The sequence below is a fragment of the Scaptodrosophila lebanonensis genome, unplaced genomic scaffold (genome assembly GCF_003285725.1).
Source record: "Scaptodrosophila lebanonensis strain 11010-0011.00,11010-0021.00 unplaced genomic scaffold, SlebRS2 tig00000053-arrow-pilon, whole genome shotgun sequence".
Taxonomy (NCBI): Eukaryota; Metazoa; Arthropoda; class Insecta; order Diptera; family Drosophilidae; genus Scaptodrosophila; species Scaptodrosophila lebanonensis.
Genome location: NW_022060548.1, coordinates 9836094 through 9854704, shown reverse-complemented (window position 1 = coordinate 9854704; position 18611 = coordinate 9836094). Strand labels below are relative to the sequence as shown.

The window sequence follows — 18611 nt, the reverse complement described above, 5'->3', positions numbered from 1 at the left end:
ACACACACACACACCTATACATATATAGGCATATTGGTGCGTTAGGTGCGGCGCGTGTGCAACGAGTTCAACATTTTTGAAGAAAAAAAGATAGAAGAAAAATCGAAAGGCAAAAAAGGAAAAGTTTTCGCTCAGTGCATGTGTGTAATGTGAAAACGTAAATATTAAATGGAGCAAATACAGATAATAAACAGCCAAATGGCAGGCAAGGATCTAACAGCATGTGCGCCTGCAGCTATGCAATAAAATTTCAGCAAATACTAAACCAAACATTCCGAAAGCGCAACAAAGTGTGGCAAATGAAGCGAAAGAAATAAGCAAAAACACATTAAAAAATGATGCTGTGAAAAATAATAAAAATAAAATGGACAATGCTATAAAATATTAAAATTTAAAGCCAATTATAAAATACATAAAAAATCTTGCTTGAGTTATAATTATGTTTGTTTTAATTTCCAACTAGTTTAGGCTTAAGTTCATGTTTATATTAAAACGCTTTTACATTAAAATATGAATGACTTATAAAACATTTCAGTGCCACTGCTATGGTTTTCACTCTCGTTTTATGTTTTGTTGTGCATTTTTATTTAAATTTTTAATTTGCAAAGCTTGAAATCACCTTTTGAGCTGAAGCTGCCTGCGTTCCACTTACAGGCGGCCAGTCAAGGCCAGCCACAAAAAAAAAGAAATACAAAAAATTTGTATGCAAACATACGCAACAAAAATGCTCAAAAATTGTGAAAAAAAATTGTGAAAAAAATTGTGTGTGTGTCGAACTTTGTTTGTGGGCTGCGTGTGAAGGCCATCAACGTTTCTTTTTTGCTGTGGCGCCACAAGCGTTTTAAATGCTTTAACACAGGCGCCTAGACGAAATGAATGAAAAACATTACCGAGCCTCAAATTGCACGTCAAATGATTAGAAGATTTTCCGTACAGATTGCCCACGGCTGCGTGAACATGGCCCTCTGAACTGTGTGGGTGGTAGAGGCCCATAAATTAAGCGCAAAATGAAACCATAACAATTTGCATTTCTAATAAAAAACGCTTGGATGCGAGCAGAGGAAGGACGAGCCAGCTGCCTCAAAAATCTCACACGCACGCAGAGAAGATGAACACGATATACATACATACATATGTATATATAAAAGACACTTTCATATACATATATTTATGTATATATGTATAGAAACCGCACAGCTGAAAAAAAGGGCTAAAGAAATAATTTTTACGCACACTGCGCCCAAATATATGCTACACATTTTTACGCTTCAAGCTACACAAGCAAAAATGAAAATGACAAGCCAACAAACATGCCGAAGCGTGCAATGAACATTAAGACGAACATGGGGAGAGAGGTAGGGAGAGAAGGACAGGGTGAGAAACTGACAGGGAAAGAGGAGCAGGGACAGACCACTTCCGAGCAAGTGAGAGTGAAAATATTCAATGCCAGTAGCAGCCCTTTTTTTCATTAATACTCCTGCAAAGGGTATTACAAACTATAAGCTGACGTAGGTTAGGAATAGAAGTAGCACCAAACATGATATGTTAAAGTTAAAAGCAGCTATTTATCAAATTATTTTGACAGATAGGAAGAAGCTTTCTTCTTTAAATTTTGATGGCATTTGACTTGAATTTTAAATTTTTATCGTTATTCGGATGTTATACAATAACTGTTTTTGTGATATTTAAGTTCAATTAAACTAAATTCATAGATGTAAGCATTTACCTTAGACTAATAAGCTTTGAGGGCAATAATAGACAGAAAAGACTCAGCAACTTGTTGTAGAAATACTTTAATGCTGCGCCTGTATTTCAAAACTATTTACAACCTCTAGAATATAACTGTAAGACTATCGATACTGACATTATTCAATAGTCTGTTCACTAATCGATAATGTAAAGTATTCATTAATATTAAGTTACATTGATAACACTACGATAAATATTGAATAGTTATAAAAGTTGACTCTGTTATAGACTATTCTGCAGATTTACTTAATAATGTTAGATAGGAACAGTTGCCAACTAATTGTTAGTGTTATCGATTTTGTAGTAGCAATTCTTCAATTACAATTTCGATAACAGCTGTCACGAAAGGTATCGATAGGTTTTCGAACATTTTAGGTATAGCGAATAGCTTCACAGCTTGGCAGTTCCATAGGAGCTGTTCGATAGGAATCGATAGGTTTTCGATATTATTAAACATATTGACTATACTATACTATATTAAAAGTAAATCTTCAATTATTGATGACTATGTATAATTGAAGCGAAACAAATGTTCATTGCAAAATATTATATAGGATGCTATATTTTTAAAGGATAATTTTATTCGACTTATTTTTCTCATTTCATTTTTTGTGCATGAACAAATGTTTCCACGCTGGCCAGTAGAATATTATAAAGCAATTACTCGATATTTTCGTAGTAACATTTTTATATTGAAGTCTCCTGAATGCTTGGACCAATTAATTGCTTTTCGACTAGTTTCATTTTTTGTTAGCAATTCGTTTTTTATAGAACTGAAGCTTCAAAGCATTTAGGTTAAGAGTATGATTTAAGATTATTAAGATTTAAGTTTTAGTTTAAGAAACCCGAACAACTAAGATATTGTCTGATACTTATATTACATATTTTCCTTATTATAACTAAAGCTGCTTTATTTAGCTTTACAAATTCCTTCACAACTATATACTTATTTTAAATGGGATATTAATGTAAGAGAGAGATATTGCTAAGGAGTAGCTACAAATAATACAGAATTCTTCTGATATTATATGATATGAGATATATAAATTATCCATCCTGTTACACATTCTCAAGCTTTACTTTCTATGGTACTCTGCAAAAATGTTCAATATAAATGAACTCGTTTTGTGCAAGACTTAGTAAATCTCCTCTAACTAAGTAATGTAAGTGTACTTTTTTGCAAGTGCCTTAAAGTTATCTTTATTTTTCTCGCTTCTGTTGCGTTCCTTTAATTTAAAATGCGCCGCAACCCAAACGTTAAGTTTTTTATGTTCGCCATTTTTTCTTTCCACCAAAACCGACAACATTTTGATAAAAAATGTCCAACGCATTAAGGAAAAGGCCAAAATTAACCGATAACATATCTATTTTATAGTGTTTAAAAGTAAACTGAACACAATTTGAACGTGAGAACCCAATTAATAAATTACGAGCAAAGCCAAAAAGTGTTAACAACAAATCGTGGCAGATTCACAAATATATAATACATACCATATTTAGCTGAAGAGAGCAAAAGGTAAGTCATTAATATTACGAGCTAATTAGCCGGTAATTTCGTATTTATCCTGCATTAATGCCAATGAGGTCTACAAAAATGTCAAAGGTCCACAAAAAACGAAAAAAAAAAAAACAACAAAATCAGACAAAAGCCGTGTGGGCGCGAAAGTGCTGATTGCTTGCGATATATTGGGGGAGGTGGAGGGCGAGGGGTGCAGGTGTTGGCTGAGCTTTATTTATTATGGATTCCTGTATATTTGATTTTACGTGGACGCTCATCATTTTTGTATAACAAACTTGTTGGGCGTACATTGGATTGAATATTGGATTAGGCACATTAAGTTGCCAGGAGCCGGGCACTTTTCATTATGGTAATAAGGCGGAGTCGGGGCAGGTGAGGCTGGTGGAGTTGTTGGGGCAGGTAGTTGGTCATTTATTATGCTAATGTGGCACTTGATGGCGCGAGTTTGCGTTCATTGTTGACATTTATTTTTATGCCGAGGGTGGGGCTTTATGTAACGGCAAGGCCGATTTTGAAACGAAGTCTGTTTAGGTAGCGGAAATTTTGAAAGAACAATTTATTAGGAACTATTTTGTATTATAAATTTATTTCTGAAAGGTTTAATTGAAATGAAACTTGAAAATATTTGAACTTGCTTTAAAGGAGTTAAACAAGAATTTCCAAAACTACTGACGAAAAAATGTTTTTATAACTTGAAAAGCACTCGTCTTATGGAGAGGCTTAATTTTTACCAGCGTGAAGCTGGCAAGTCCCTTTACAACTCCTCCGAATAAGGACATCATAAGCCTAATGACGATTACAGATTGGAATTGGGAATTATCTGCCAGTAATCAAGAATACTTGTAAGCAATTGCTAGTAACTAACTTTCTTACAAAGCAATTTAGTTTCTATTTTAATTGATATTTGAAAAGCCACTCACAAAGTACTACAGCGGCTCGAACTGGGACTTAAATTTATAAACTTATTCAGTTCTATTTCACATTTTTCGAGCAGCGCATTTATATTCTATTGTGTCATGAGTTTTTTCAGTTGAGTTTTTCTCACCTATTTGCCCTTTTTTCTCACTTGCGCGCAATAGGCTTTAAATATTTTTTTGTTTGCCACTTCATGGCACCTTCAACAACGACACAAATACATAAACTTGCTTTTTAATATACACTTTGTTGTTGGCCTCACAAAAACCCCAAAAATATAAATTTTGCTACAAACAAAGGCATCGTTAACATTGACACTATAACCTTTACATTGTGTGCCTGCGACCCAAATAAATAAAATAAAAAAATAACAACAACAAAAACCGTGAAATAAAAACTGACTACGCAAAAAAAATGTACACCACTTTACGCACCGAGTACGATGGGCCAGAAAGCTTCCCAATTCGTTCACTTTTGCAGCAATGTTTAAAAAATAATATTAAAAAAACTGATAGTTAAATTGTCTACGCCATTAGAAGATTATTTAAGTAAATAATTCAGAACATTTTAATTTAAATGAGCTTTATATAAAATTGTTGTTGTTTATATGTAAAACCTTTTCCGAATAATTATAATTTGCCTTCATAATTAAATTGGATGTCTGAACTGTTTTTTAAGCTTAATTGCTAATACTTGTACATGTACATTTTTATAGAAAACTAGGTTCAAAGTTTTGAGCTTAAATTTGTAGATATTTCAAAACGTATGGCAAACATTTAAAAATAAAGTCAACAATATTTACAAAGCTTATAGGCAACATAGATACCCATGGAAAGGGTCAAAGGGTAATTTTTGTATACAATAGAGACAAGTTCAGATCTACAGTGGTAAAAGCAAAAGGCTGCTAGGTTGTGATCCCATTTACCTACAGGAATTTCTTTTGGATTTACTTTCTCGAGCCATTATTCCATTACAGAAAGTAATAAAGAAATTTGGCGGTGATCGCTAAAATATTTCTAATAGGAGTCATTTAAACTGCTCTTAATAAAAACTTCTAACATTTCAAAACTATTTATAAATAACGTCCAGTTTTTTTTGCTGCATACTGATGAAAAATCCATTAAATTCAATTAATTAAAAATTGAACTAAATTTCTGAAAGGCTTTAGCATATTTTAGTTCCATTCTCATTGAAATAGACGTTTAAATATGTAATTCAAAATTTAAATGACAAGCAATGCTAAATTGTTTTTAAAAAATGCGTTTTATAGTTCCAAAGCAAAGTTTAATTTTCAGAAGCAAGCATATATGTAAGTATCAAAGAATTTAAAGGGGTTGTGGCTTAGAGAAATTACTGAAACATTTTTAGTTTAGAAAGCAACAATCAAAGCCTCTTATTCCCTTACATTTTGTCACTTTTGGACGATTGTTTATAGCAAATAGATTGTTACTAGGCCTCTTTCTAGTGTCTAGGGAATGTCGCCTATAAAGTTTTGAAATTTCCATAGACATTTTTTAATAAAAGGCATGAACTTGCAGTAATGTCCTACATTTCATTAAACGCCTATGAGTGTGGCTGTTTTTGGCTAACTTGAATTTAAAATTCTTGTGTATGTATTAGCATGGAAAAGTTGTAAATTCTAGCCTTTATTATATGCCGCTTCGCCCATAGTGTAGATAACGTAAAATTTCAAGTTTATAAGCATTGCTCTTAGCTGTATGTAGGACTTTTTATTGGTTTTTTTATTTCGGTCGCACTCTGACATGGCTATCAAAAAGATTAGTTATGGGCTCAATTGTGCACTAAATAAACATTGTTAGTTATGCATATAACTAGATATATATGCATATATGTGTGCATATGTATGATTCACGAGCGAATAAAGTGGCTCAAATGTTCTGAAATCGCCACGAGAATGCATCTTTTTCCCACTTAATAAATATTTATTAATAAACAAAGAGCGTGTGTGTATATTATTTTGAAAGTTCAATTTAACTTTATTAAGTTTTTGTGCTCGCTGCAAATAATTGAATATATTAATTGTTTTGCATATTCACTGTCACTTGTCTTTCGTTTCGCAAGCAATTTTTTACTCAATTGGCGAGAAATGGAAAAAATGGTTGTGTGAGGTTTGGGAAAAATGTGTTGCCTGCTTTTGTGCGCTCGCAAAAATAAATTCAATTGCCATAAAAAATGCACGTTTATAGTACTTTGAATACCAACCATAATATGCAAATATTTAAACAAATAACAGGAAACATGTAAAGCAATTAAGAATCGCTTTTGAACAAAGCGACACAAATTAATTTATTATGCATATCATAAAATAATAAAAAATGTGATAATAAAACAACAACAACAACGCAATAAACAATTTTTAATTATGGCAAAAAGAAATAAAGTTGTTTCGGGCAGAAATAAAAGTTTTCATAGCTTCATTTTTGAAGGAACAATTTGTCTAAAGGTCAAATCGGATGGGTAAAGAGTTGTAGAGCAGCAAAAAAGTAACGCCGGAGGTATTGGACAACAAATACAGCTTCGTTACCCATGAAAGGATATGCATAATATGACTTCAATTTCGATGTTTTCGGACTTGCTGCCAAATAGATTGAAAGGGTAAAATGATGAAGATAAGTAAACAAGAAAATCAGCGCTTAGAAAACATAAACCCGATACAGGAAATATTGATAATTTATATTTTAACAATAATTTGTTTATAACTTCATAAAAAAATGTCGCCTATCGATTGCGATTTAGATTTTTGAAGACTAGCTTCCAAATGCAAGACATCGAATAAAAGATGTTGACCAGCTTAAACATGCGTAATTTAATTATGCTTTAATCTAGTTGATTGTTTATATTTATTCAGAAGAGGCTATTTACCATATTATCATTCGGAGCTTAAAGAACTTATAGATAAACTACAAATTTTAAATAGGTGTGAATATCTCTTAAATTTTACCTAATGTAGAAACTCACTTTATTTATTTATTATCATATTATATTTCTTTATTATATTGTTAGAATTTGTTGCAGACGATTGCGATTTTTCATTCAATCATCGTTTGCCTGTTAAAAAGGCGATGTTAAAGCGAGCATTTTATTGCTTCGAAATCATTTAATTTCCTCAGAAGAATGTCATACAAGTATTTGGATATTTATTGTCAAATAAAATGTAGGCCAATTATCGCCGGAGAGACAAAAGTAATTTATTTATTTAAGGAAATTGTCGCAACAATGAAAAGCTTCCCAAATGTTTGCAAGGATTTAAAAGTGAGGATAACCACAGCAACAACAATAACACGAGCCACATATGGGACAATTAAGGCAAATTTATAGGCGAGCATCGGCGTTGTGTGTGTATTTAATCAAATATACAGTATATACACGTATAATTATATATGTATGTGCATGCATATCACATTAACAAACTGAAGATGTATGGCACGAGGACGAAGCTGTGACAGCTGTCACTTTAAATGTCAACATGGAGCGCATTAACTGCGCAAATGCTTGCATGTCTGTGCACGTTCGTCACGCTGTTAAGCTGACCAATGGACAGCGACCAATGCTCGTGCTAACAATTTCGCTTATGAGGTTTTGTGGCGGCTAAAAGCTGAGCTGTACACAGGGATTGGCATTCAGGTTGGTGAGTGGTTGTGAGAGGAGGGGGTGGGCGGTACGTTCTGGCTTAAGTTGGCATTTGTATTAATGCTCCAGTTTTTAATGGAAATTATAATGAGGCGGCTGGCTTTAATTATGCATGCTGGGCACTTACTATTTAATGCCTCATCAACGTCACCAAGTCTCCCATGGCGGCGACCAATGCGGCGTATACGCACTGGCCGAACCGAACTGGCACTAATTAAAATAACTAACAAATAACAACAGCAGCAACAAAAATTGTGCATGCCTTGCAGCTGCTGCTGCTGCCTTTTGTTTTATGAATTATGCGGCGCACCTTTTCATTATTATTTTTATGTATTTTTTTAGTGATACCGAGTTGGGATAAGAATGTGTGTGGGTGTGTGGCAACGCGTGAGAGATAGTGCTCCCCACAGCTGTCCTCTCTTACATTTGATGACTTTTCTCTGCCACGGGGATTCCCCTTGCTGAAGATTTTCACAAAGTTTTCTAAAGCGTCGGGCCAAAAGTTTTTCTCGAGCGTTCTCGTTGCCCGCAGTAGCTTGACAGTTTTAAATGAAACTTTTGTTTCTACTTATATGCAGACCTACCTACCTACAATATACTCGTACATATATATATAATCTGGCTGCTGCTCGATTTTTCGTCTCCATGAAAAGTTAAGGAGGTGGGGTGGTTTGGGGGTCATTGATTTTTAAACGTTTTCTAATGCATAATAGATGTCTGTAAATAGACATAAAACGCTCAAGAGCTTGACTCAGTGGGGACTGTCGAAGTTTGGAACAGACTTGAGTGCATGGTAAATGAGGGAAATGTGAAATGTTTAATGTAAAACACAAATCAATTTTTAATATATAATGTTGCTGTCCAAACATGTGTATACAACTGGAGGAAGAGTTTGACATTAACTGTCACTATTTCTGTTTTCAACTAATTTATGTCTGCAAAGTAAAGCTAAGAAACTTATCTTTCTGCTGGAGGGAATGAAATTGAAATAAATATTAAATGTGGGAGCGTCTGAAAGAGCTAATGACATAAAGAATTGAATTGAATTTGATCAATAATTGATAAAAAAGATGTGAAGGAGAAAATGATGAGATAAAAACAAAGAATTACTTTTATTCTTTAAAGGTTTTAGTTAAAAGAATATGGCATTAGCTGCACTTTAAAATAAAACTAGAAATAATGTTGTGATCAGATATGGTAGGAATATTAGTGTAATAGAAGAGGAACTTGCACTTTAAATTACAGCTGAGACTAGTTTTCAAAGTAAAGATTTTCGCCTCATTTTAGATTGAAGTAGAAGCAAGAATAACATACTATAAATGCTTTTGTGGCTAAATTGTTAATTTTCAGGTTTTCAAAACATACTTCTTATCTATTCTTTCTCTATAATTCTTAAGATCTCTAGTTTTAAGCATTCAAGAGCTACAAAAAGTGTAACAATTTGTTGATTTTCATTTCAAATTAGCTGAATTCCCCAATGTTTGAAAAATGGCGACAGGACTTATCTCGCCAGTCAAGTATTTGTGTGACACATTTTTATGTAGCCCCAGCTCCTGCCCCACCACCAGGACCACCACAAAACCGAGACAACATTTTGCTTATCATTTGTGTTGTGCCAATTCCGTGCAACAACTGTGCATTTTCCTGTTGTCCAAATAAGTATTTATAATAAAGGAAAGTGAGAGACAAGAAATCCACCGCTGTAGGATAATACAAAATATTTGCCCATACTACCTACCTGTCCAGCAAACAGGATGAGAATATAATGCCGGCATGAAGCGCTCAGCACGTGCCAAACACCCACACACACACACCCACACACCCACACACACACAAACATTTTTCCATTTATTTTGACTTTGACGTTTGCATTTTTAATGAAATTCCAAACATTTTAACGCTCGTTTGCCGGCAGGACTCTCCCCACTAAAAAAACAACATTTTTTTCATATCCACGCTCTCTTCCTTTTTTTTACAGACAGTGGACGACAGCGGCTTCAAGGACAACAATCACAACATCGTATGGCAGGCGCGGTGGTCCAACAATTGACCGGCTGAGAAGGGAAGAGAGAGAGAGAGAGAACGTCTACTAATGAAGATGAAGTGATATCGTGTTAAAGTCGAATTAAATGGAATATAAATCGGCGGAAAAATGGCAGCGATTTTTCAGCACCACCACCAGCAGGAGTAAAGTAGTTTCAATTTGAGAAGCAGGGCCACCACTTACTTGTATTAGAGAACTGTGCGCGCCGAGCAATTTGTAAGCCGGCACAGCAATTTCACGCATCGTGGCAGTTGAAGCATGGCGGGCCTTAATATGAGCATGCAAAAGCAAAATCAAAAGCAAAAGCAGCAGCAGCAGCAGCAGCAGCCCACTGGCCACGCCCTAAAAAATACACTCGTCTAGGTTCAAGTGTTCAAGTGCTTGAGCAGAGCGCCCGCCCAGAGTGGCAGAGTATAGTAAATGCGAACTAAGCCCAGAAAGAAATATATTATGGCAACTTTTCAAATGGAAACGCGCCAGCCCCATCCCCAGCCCCAGCCCCAGCACCAACAGCAACTGGAACGAACGAATTTAAAGCAACGAGCGTCCCAAACGTCCTTAACTAGGACTAGTCGACGTCAAAGACGCCAACGTCACACAGACCCACCAGCAGCATTATATTTGGCAGCAACAAACGCCTCGACGACGGCCGAATCGACAACAGGAACGACAGCGGCCACAGCTCTACAGGACACCCTCTCCACAACCTCGTTCAGTAATAGTCTGTGGCAGAGTCGGAGTGCTAGTCCAGCCACCTTGTCACCTCTATCCTCATCGACAACGCTGCCCACATTGCCGCCATCAGCGGCCTCGTCTTGCACCCGACTCTGGCCAACGGCCGGACCACGTCTATATAATGCCTGTTCCTCCTTCTCCATCAACGCCGCCGATTGCTGCCGATGCCAGCGTGCTCTGATAATGCTCACCATGCTCGTCGTTGTCATAGTTGTGATATCCGGTAATGGGGGTGAGTAGTACATATCCGAACTGTAAGCAACGGTAAAGCTAATTGGTATTAAAGGGTCTAACTCTCCAAATAAATAGAGTACATTTAATGTTTGCCTTATATGGGATCGATATTAATATTATTTCCAAAGTTAAGCTAAGTCTAAGTGGCATATTTTAAGCGCTGCAAAAAAAAGGGTTCAGATAGAACCAGAGCTGAACTCGCTACAAAAAGGGGAAAGGGCTTGAAAGTCTAGTCACCAAATGTATAAAATAGACAATAATAGGTCTGACAGACACCATGTTATAGGTGTATTTAAAGTATAGTACTTTATGTGAACAGCCTGAACCGATGAATCCATAGAGACATGTCCGTTCCTCTGTTCGACTGTATGAGCACCGAGAACTTTTGAGCCATAACAGCTAGGTGTACAAAACTTGGTATATAGACTTCTTTTGTACATATGGAGAGCAAGTTTATCAAAAACCATAGAAAGCGTTATATTTTTTATAGCTGTCATAGGTGGGTGCAAAAATTACTTTTGGTAGTATACGCACAGAAAAAGAAAATATGGCAATTCTGACTCTGAAGTCTCAGCAAAATCAAGGGATTATATTATATAGTTAACAAATGTAAAGCTAATCCAATAAACCAATGATTAAATCAAAGTATCAATTAATAAGAAGTTAATTTAGTGTATTTGTTTCAAACTAGGGATCTTTTACTTTATAAAATTTAAAATAGATTTTAATAAAAAAAGGTGGAGTACTTATTTTGTTCAGCTAATTTTAAAACTGATTTCTTTAAGAAATTAATTTTATTTTGAGGAATTTAGTATCTGTTTTTAATTAATTTATAGATTAATTACTTAAATAATAGGTGGCATTTTTAATTTATTCTATTTACAAATTTCACAGCTAAAATTGTAAATAATTAAAAAAAATTAAATAGTTAAGGAATGGTTTTAATTTTGAAATATATTATTTATATGTTTGTGTAACTTTCTTAAAACTCTGTCAATGATAAAATTCGTTTGTAGAATTTTGTAAATGTCATGCTAAAGATGTTTACTTCTCACATCTCATGGCTGCCCCTCTCTCTTGGACTGCGAGTACATTTTGGCATTCTTCCAATTGTTAATCAAATTTCATGTCCCACTTTTTACGAAGCCAACTTCCTGCCGTCCTTCCTCCTGCGGCTGCTCTGAGCCAAATTGCAATTGCTGCCAAATTGATTTGACCAATTTCATTTATTGATTTCGATTTTCGATATCATTTCGCTCGTCGTCATGCCAAATGAGTCAGCAGAAAAAATCAGGCTGCGACTTACTTACATAATTTTTTTCCCCCTCCTGCTACTTGCTGCTGCCAGCAGAGCTCAGCGTTTTTTGGTTTGGTAATTAATTTTGAGCTGAAAAGTCTGGGGAAATCAATGTTTTAGTCTGAGGTAGGTTGGTTGGTTCGGTGGCTGGTTCGTTGGTTGGCCAACTCCCAAGTGATTGTTGTGCTCTGATTGTGTGGGTATTTGCTTCAAACATATGCACGTGTGGTGAGGTTTGCAATTTCGCTTTCATTTTTCATATGCGTTTCTGAACACGATGATGAGTTGCGGTTAGGCTGACAAATGGCTAAGGGGAAGGTCCCAGTGACACGAGCGTTTTTCTTTTATATCGATTCATGCATTATATACAAGTATAAATTTAGGAAATCATGTTATTTTTGCGGAAATATAGTACTGAGTGTAAACATAAATTCATTCCAGTTGCTTACTTAGCTAGTAGAGAAGAAGTCAACGCGAATCTGGGTTCTTATCCGAATTTATCCGACTATATCCACTATTCACCACACTTGTAATATTTACACTCTTTTGGTATAACATCCATTTCCTTATTTTATTGCTAAGATTGTTTTTTGCCCACATTCGATTAATTTGTAAATAAATAATACTCGTTAGCCTTTTTTCCAAGCAGGGTACTCCCTTTTCTTATCCTATGTTATCAGAATTGATGAAAATTGCGCAGCATAAGGATCTTCAAAAGTATGAGGTATTTAAAGAAATACCTTAATAGACTTTATTCAATTTTATCCGAGCCAATTAAATAGCAATTTTAGTATTATTTCGTAGCGGGAACATGTTTACTTTGAATAACTCAATTTTTTTTTAACTCTGGGGAACTATCCTATCCTATATCCGCCAACTTTAAATTTCATTTTGCACATGTCAGCGCTTCTTTTTTTTATTCTCAATTTTTTATTCACTTTTAAGTTGGCTTCGTATTCAGAATCATGTTAAAAAAAAAAATTGAAGGCTGTTCCTCTTGTCAAATTATATTGTTTCTTTATCCAAAAAGCCCAATGTTTTCACTGCTATCCATCGTAAATAAGTGAGCTATAAAGTGAGCTATAAAGTCGTTAGGTGGAGAATATAGATTTTAAAGACAGCGTAGATTTAAATCTACTGCGAATTATGGAAAGGTATCCAGGCTTAACCGTCAAAGTTAACTGTTAACTTTGTCTTTAATCTATAGTTATCCGATGGTATCCCCCACAGCTATTACCCAGAGTTGCGTACAACAGTTTAGCATTTATTAGCATAAGGCCAGTGTAGATTAGTGCTTTACAGCCTCATAATAATTATCCAAATGTGTCCAAACTTATCCGACATAGTTAAAAAATGCAATTGTTCTATGAAAGTATCTGGCCTACATTGAAGAAATTATAAGCAACGGCTTATTAGCGGCTCTATGTATCTTATCCAAAGGTGTCCAAAGATTTCCCCCACATAATGAAAAGCTGTGTACAACTAACCAACAAGCCTTGCTTTAGGCTTTTAGCGCTATTCGATTCTATTTCTATTTCTTTTCTTAAGCTTCAGTTACGACATTATATCTTTATTTAAGATCTGCTTTATATCCGCCACACTATTTGCTGACTGCCAAGTGAGAAAACAGCTTGAAGAACCTTCAACTTCAAAGTGGTGTCTCTGCGCAAACAAACGGCATATGTTTTTCATTTAACTTTTCATTTTCAACAACAACAACGACATGACAAACAAAAATCTTTAAATATTTAAATGACATAAGTTTGTCGGAATGGCAACAGTCAACACAGATACTGTTATGTAAATAGTACACGGAAAAATGTTGAGCCATCTTTTGGGGCATAAGCACGAGGAAGGAGGACAGCCAGCAGAAGGAGGTCGAGGACGAAGACGAGGCAAACGATTTTTAATTTTTAAAGTGAATTTAAAAATTTAAAAGTTTTGCTCGCCAATTCACCTAACTGCGAAAAGTTTTGACATTTCAAATGTTTTTGACAACAACAACAACAATAACTAAAGCAACAACAACAAGAGCTAACAAATGTTAGCAACGGCGCGGGACCAACAACAACAACAACAACAACAAGAAAAATATGCCTTGCGGCTGCTTTGAGTTCAAAGCTGTTGTTGAAGTCGACAGCAAAATTTTTGTCTTGCTTGTTTTTTTTTTTTGAGAACTGCGAGGGGAGTGATTGGGCCTGAGATTGGAACTTGAACATGGGCATATGACTTTCTGATTTTTGCGAAACGTTGTTGATTTCCAGAATGACTGACTGACTGACTGAGTGACTGACAGTTGCGGTTGCTAGCCGCGTCAGTCAATTTATTTTAATTTTCAGCCAAGGGCGTTTTATTTATTATCAAGCTTAGGCACAAAACCCAGGGAGTCTTGGATTGGGCGTGGGGGTGTACCTCCAAAAAATGGCCCAGAGATAAATTTATTTTTGCTTTAATACATTTTTTTTTTTTTGGGCGACTGCTGCAACTTATTAGCAACAGTGTTTGTTTTCCAATTGAACATTGGCACAAAGAAAGAAGGAAGAGGAGGCAGCAACGCGGCTCCCTTTGTGGCATGCTGCCGGGCATGCTGTCAATATATGTCAGCAACAGCAACAGCAACAACAACAAGAGTTAGAAGGCTGCGTGCCTCTGACATCCAAAAGTAAAAAAGAAAACCGAACAAATCATGAATTTTCTGAACTCGTATGAATGTTTAAACAAACGTGATATTTCGGCATGTCACGAATATTCATGAATACTAACGATGGTTACAAAAAAGTTAAAGTATCTGCAGAACAAGTTTGCATTTCTTGAACTGAAAAGAAATTTTAAACAAAAGTGTCAAAATTTTACAAAATATGTCTTTTTTTATAGTATAATTAACAGAGACTTGAATCTCGTTTTTAACAAAATTTTAATCATCGAACAAATATGAAGACTGGCTGGTTCTAGTTGACAACAAGAATTGAAATCAAAAAATCCGGAACTAATATAAACATAAAAAAATGTGAATAACATGCTAAAAAAGAAAAAGCCTTAAAATAATCCATATTCATAAATTCACGAAAATATTTGAAGTACCGATGATATGTTAGGCTAAGAAATTTATTCAAGCAGAGGGACAATATTTATTAAACACCGATGTAAAGATTTTTTCCGTTTAGGAATACGAATGTATTTTGTGTTGCATTTCTGTTTCAACTCCGGCCGTAGGTCTCGAGGTAGTTCAGCAAAGCAATGAGTTCTTTATTAAATGATCTTCATAACTTAATGATCGTTTTACTTCCTAAAGTAAGCGCTAAAACTATCAGTATTCGCTTTCATTTATCAATTGATAAGTAGATTTGATAAAAACAAAAACTATCAAAACTATCGAAACTATCAATAGGGTTAGGGTGTCTGTGAGATCTTAATGTGATAAACTTCATTTATTATAAATGGTGTTCTGATTTAAAACGGGAGTCACGAGAATCCTTAACAGGTTTTTAAATTCGTCAATAAATACAAAAAACTATCGATCTTATAATTGCATGATCTTTTTTAATTATAATTTATAAATAGTGTTAATAGCTGTCTAAATACGTCGCTGCCTAAAATCTTAAACTAAATGTAGACTATGGATAGTGTCAGTAATAGAGTTGCAGTTCTATTCCTGACTATGCGTGATTGTGGTGTGATCACTAATTGTCACGCACACAGCTCTAGCGTAGAACGCATCTGTGGCTAGAGTCTTGGGACTTATCTAATAGAAACACTGCCATAGGGCTAAGGCAGCGCCTAATAGTCGAGGACGAGGCAGATAAGATGAAAGTGTATTTCTGTGTGTATTTCTGTGTGAGTGTGTTTGTGTGTGTGTTTGAGTCTGACAACGTGCACAACATGTTTAATCTAATAAAGTCGCTGGCGTTGGCCCCTTAACTATAAAATGGTCGCCAGCGTTTTGTCTGCCAGGCATGCGCCATAAAAAGACGCAGAGCCTGGGCGTAAGGCGTAATAAGCGTATCAAGTGGCCAACAGACACACACATGTGTGCGAGTGTGTGCGAGGATGTGTGTGCATGTGTGTGTGTGCATGTGGCAGACGTTAAGGCGGCAAATTGTGGGCGGACTGTCGACATCGTAAGCGCAGCTAAGTGATGGATAAATGGCGGATAAGAATTTGCTCGTAACTAAGAGAACAAGGACATGGATACGAAGGGCGTTTGCTCAGTTAGTTGTTGCCAGAAAAAAAAACATAAAAATTTGATAAACGAAAAACATAAAAACAAAAGCTCTGCACACACACACACACACACGCCCAAAAAAAGAACAAGAATGAAACGAACTGAAACCAAACAGAACGAGCAACTTTTCCACGAGTTATGGCCAAATTGTTTGAGCAAGTTTTCCATGTGTTTATAGGTAGATATATATATATAGATGTGTGTGTCCATATATTCGAGCATATCATACATACATACTACTATATATATATGTACATACTATATATTTGTGTGTGTGTGCTTGTGCATGAATGGTGCTTGTAATTTGCTAATTGGTTGATGGTATTTGGTATTAGGTAGCGCCCCATGTTATTGATGAAAAGCTAACAATATGTGCGGTTAATTTCGTAACAAGTTTGCCAAAAAAGCGTAGCCGTGTTCTTACTTTTTTTTTCTGCCGAATATGCTTTGCAAAAAAGCAGCCAAAAATATGTAGCTATTGATTTTATGTAAAGCTATTTTTATTTTGGGAATGTTTGCGCTTTTAGCTCCACTCTGACATGCTTTCCCAACCTACTTGCTCGGATTATACAAATTTTATTTATTTAAGTCGCTAGAATGAAGCGAGTAGAAGGCTTAAGTCACACACCCTCCAATTCTTATATAGCCTGTAATCGGTTCAGTTATTAATTGAATACAGCTTTTCATGAATGGCAGATGTGAGATTGTGTGTGTTTAATCTATATGTATAAAACAGTTTGCTTACTGACTGACTGACTGATTGATCAACGCACAGCCCAAATGGTAAAAGCTAGGAAGCTGAAATTTGGACACAAGTTTTGGAAAATTCGAACTCCAAAGGGGGAAAACGAGCTCCAACGTTTGTATGAAAAACATACAAATTTCAATTGATTAATTTTGTATACTTTCAGAAAGAATACAAAAAAAAAAAGAACTGCATACTTGGTTTTTTGTTATTTTAAATTAACTAAACCACAATATTTTTATTTAATTTATCAGAAATTTCACAATTTAAATCCACAAATTTATTATTTAATTTTTTAGAAATTTAATATTTTAATTCTTGTTTTGCCAGCGCATAGGCACTTGGTATGAGAATCGCAGAGGAGGGCATGCACAATATTTTAATTGATCAGAAATTTTACAATTTAATTTCAAAATACTATCATTTTTATTTTACAGAAATTTTCATACATTCATACAATACTGTATTGTACTATATGCCCTAGCTTTCGAAAAGTACCAAAGTAATTTGCCTTTGGCAGTTCCTTTAGAAACCTTAGAGAGTGTCGGAAGAGAAGTAGCATATTGTAAATAAACTTATAATTGTAAGCAAAAATACTGAGCCCATCAAAGACGGACAATACCTGATAGTTGGGGATAAAAATTCACACATAAAAGAAGTTATTAAATCGATTTAGGCTTGGAGGGGGCTTAAATACACATTCATTGCCGGGAAGTAAGAGATCAGAACATCTTGGCAGAATAGAAAGTTTGGTGACACTATCTCTTAAACATTCGGAGATATTGGCGTTCATACAGATAGACGGATTTTACTGGAACGACTCGGTCTGTTAAGCTGATGGTATAAGTGGTCGCTAGGCTGACCAATTATAGGCCTGAGATAGCGTATCCTAGTTAGAACGTTAGTTGGTAAGTGTTGGCCACCGTTTTTTTTGGTAAGCTAATAAGTTAATAAGTCAATAGAAGTTCTTGGCTGGTAAATCATTCCCTTTTCTATGTTCAGCGTTGGTTTTATGGAGATTATGCTATATTCTGTTTAACGAATTATGACTGTGTAGCCAGGACTAACTGGCAAAACGAGATATGAGAAAAAATGCAAATTGATGCATAGAGAGATAGCCATTCCGCCTAATTACATTCTTTAGGCATTGTTATACTGAAATTCTTTCATATTCAGAATTCAAATTAGTTCTCCTTCAATAGGCATGGGGCACAAATTCTTGGCTAGTTAGCTTCATTTTTTTTGTGTTAATTCGTTTATCTAATTTGTGGTTTGACTGACAAGGCATGAGATATTCAAAAGGGATTTTAGAAAAGTAAAAGTAGGAGGAGAAAAGTTTTTGTGTCTTTCAAGTTTTTAGTTCCTTCCAAAATTGTGCAAGCACAGGAGTTAAGTTCTTATTCGATTTTTTCTCTATGACGAAGCTACAACACATTGGCTCATAGACATAGTTCTTATTACATTATTAAGTTATTAATAATATTAAGAAATTATTAAGCT

General features: G+C 35.1%; 1 protein-coding gene across 1 annotated transcript in view; it reads left to right on the top strand.

The window, feature by feature from the left end:
• The first annotated feature begins 10343 nt into the window (after positions 1 to 10343).
• Positions 10344 to 18611, top strand: part of LOC115623941 (uncharacterized serine-rich protein C215.13) — a 28046-nt gene continuing 19778 nt past the window's right edge. Inside the window, exon 1 of the mRNA XM_030518503.1 lies at positions 10344 to 10845. Coding sequence (XP_030374363.1) covers positions 10344 to 10845 — 502 coding nt within the window. The remainder of the gene's footprint in view (positions 10846 to 18611) is intronic.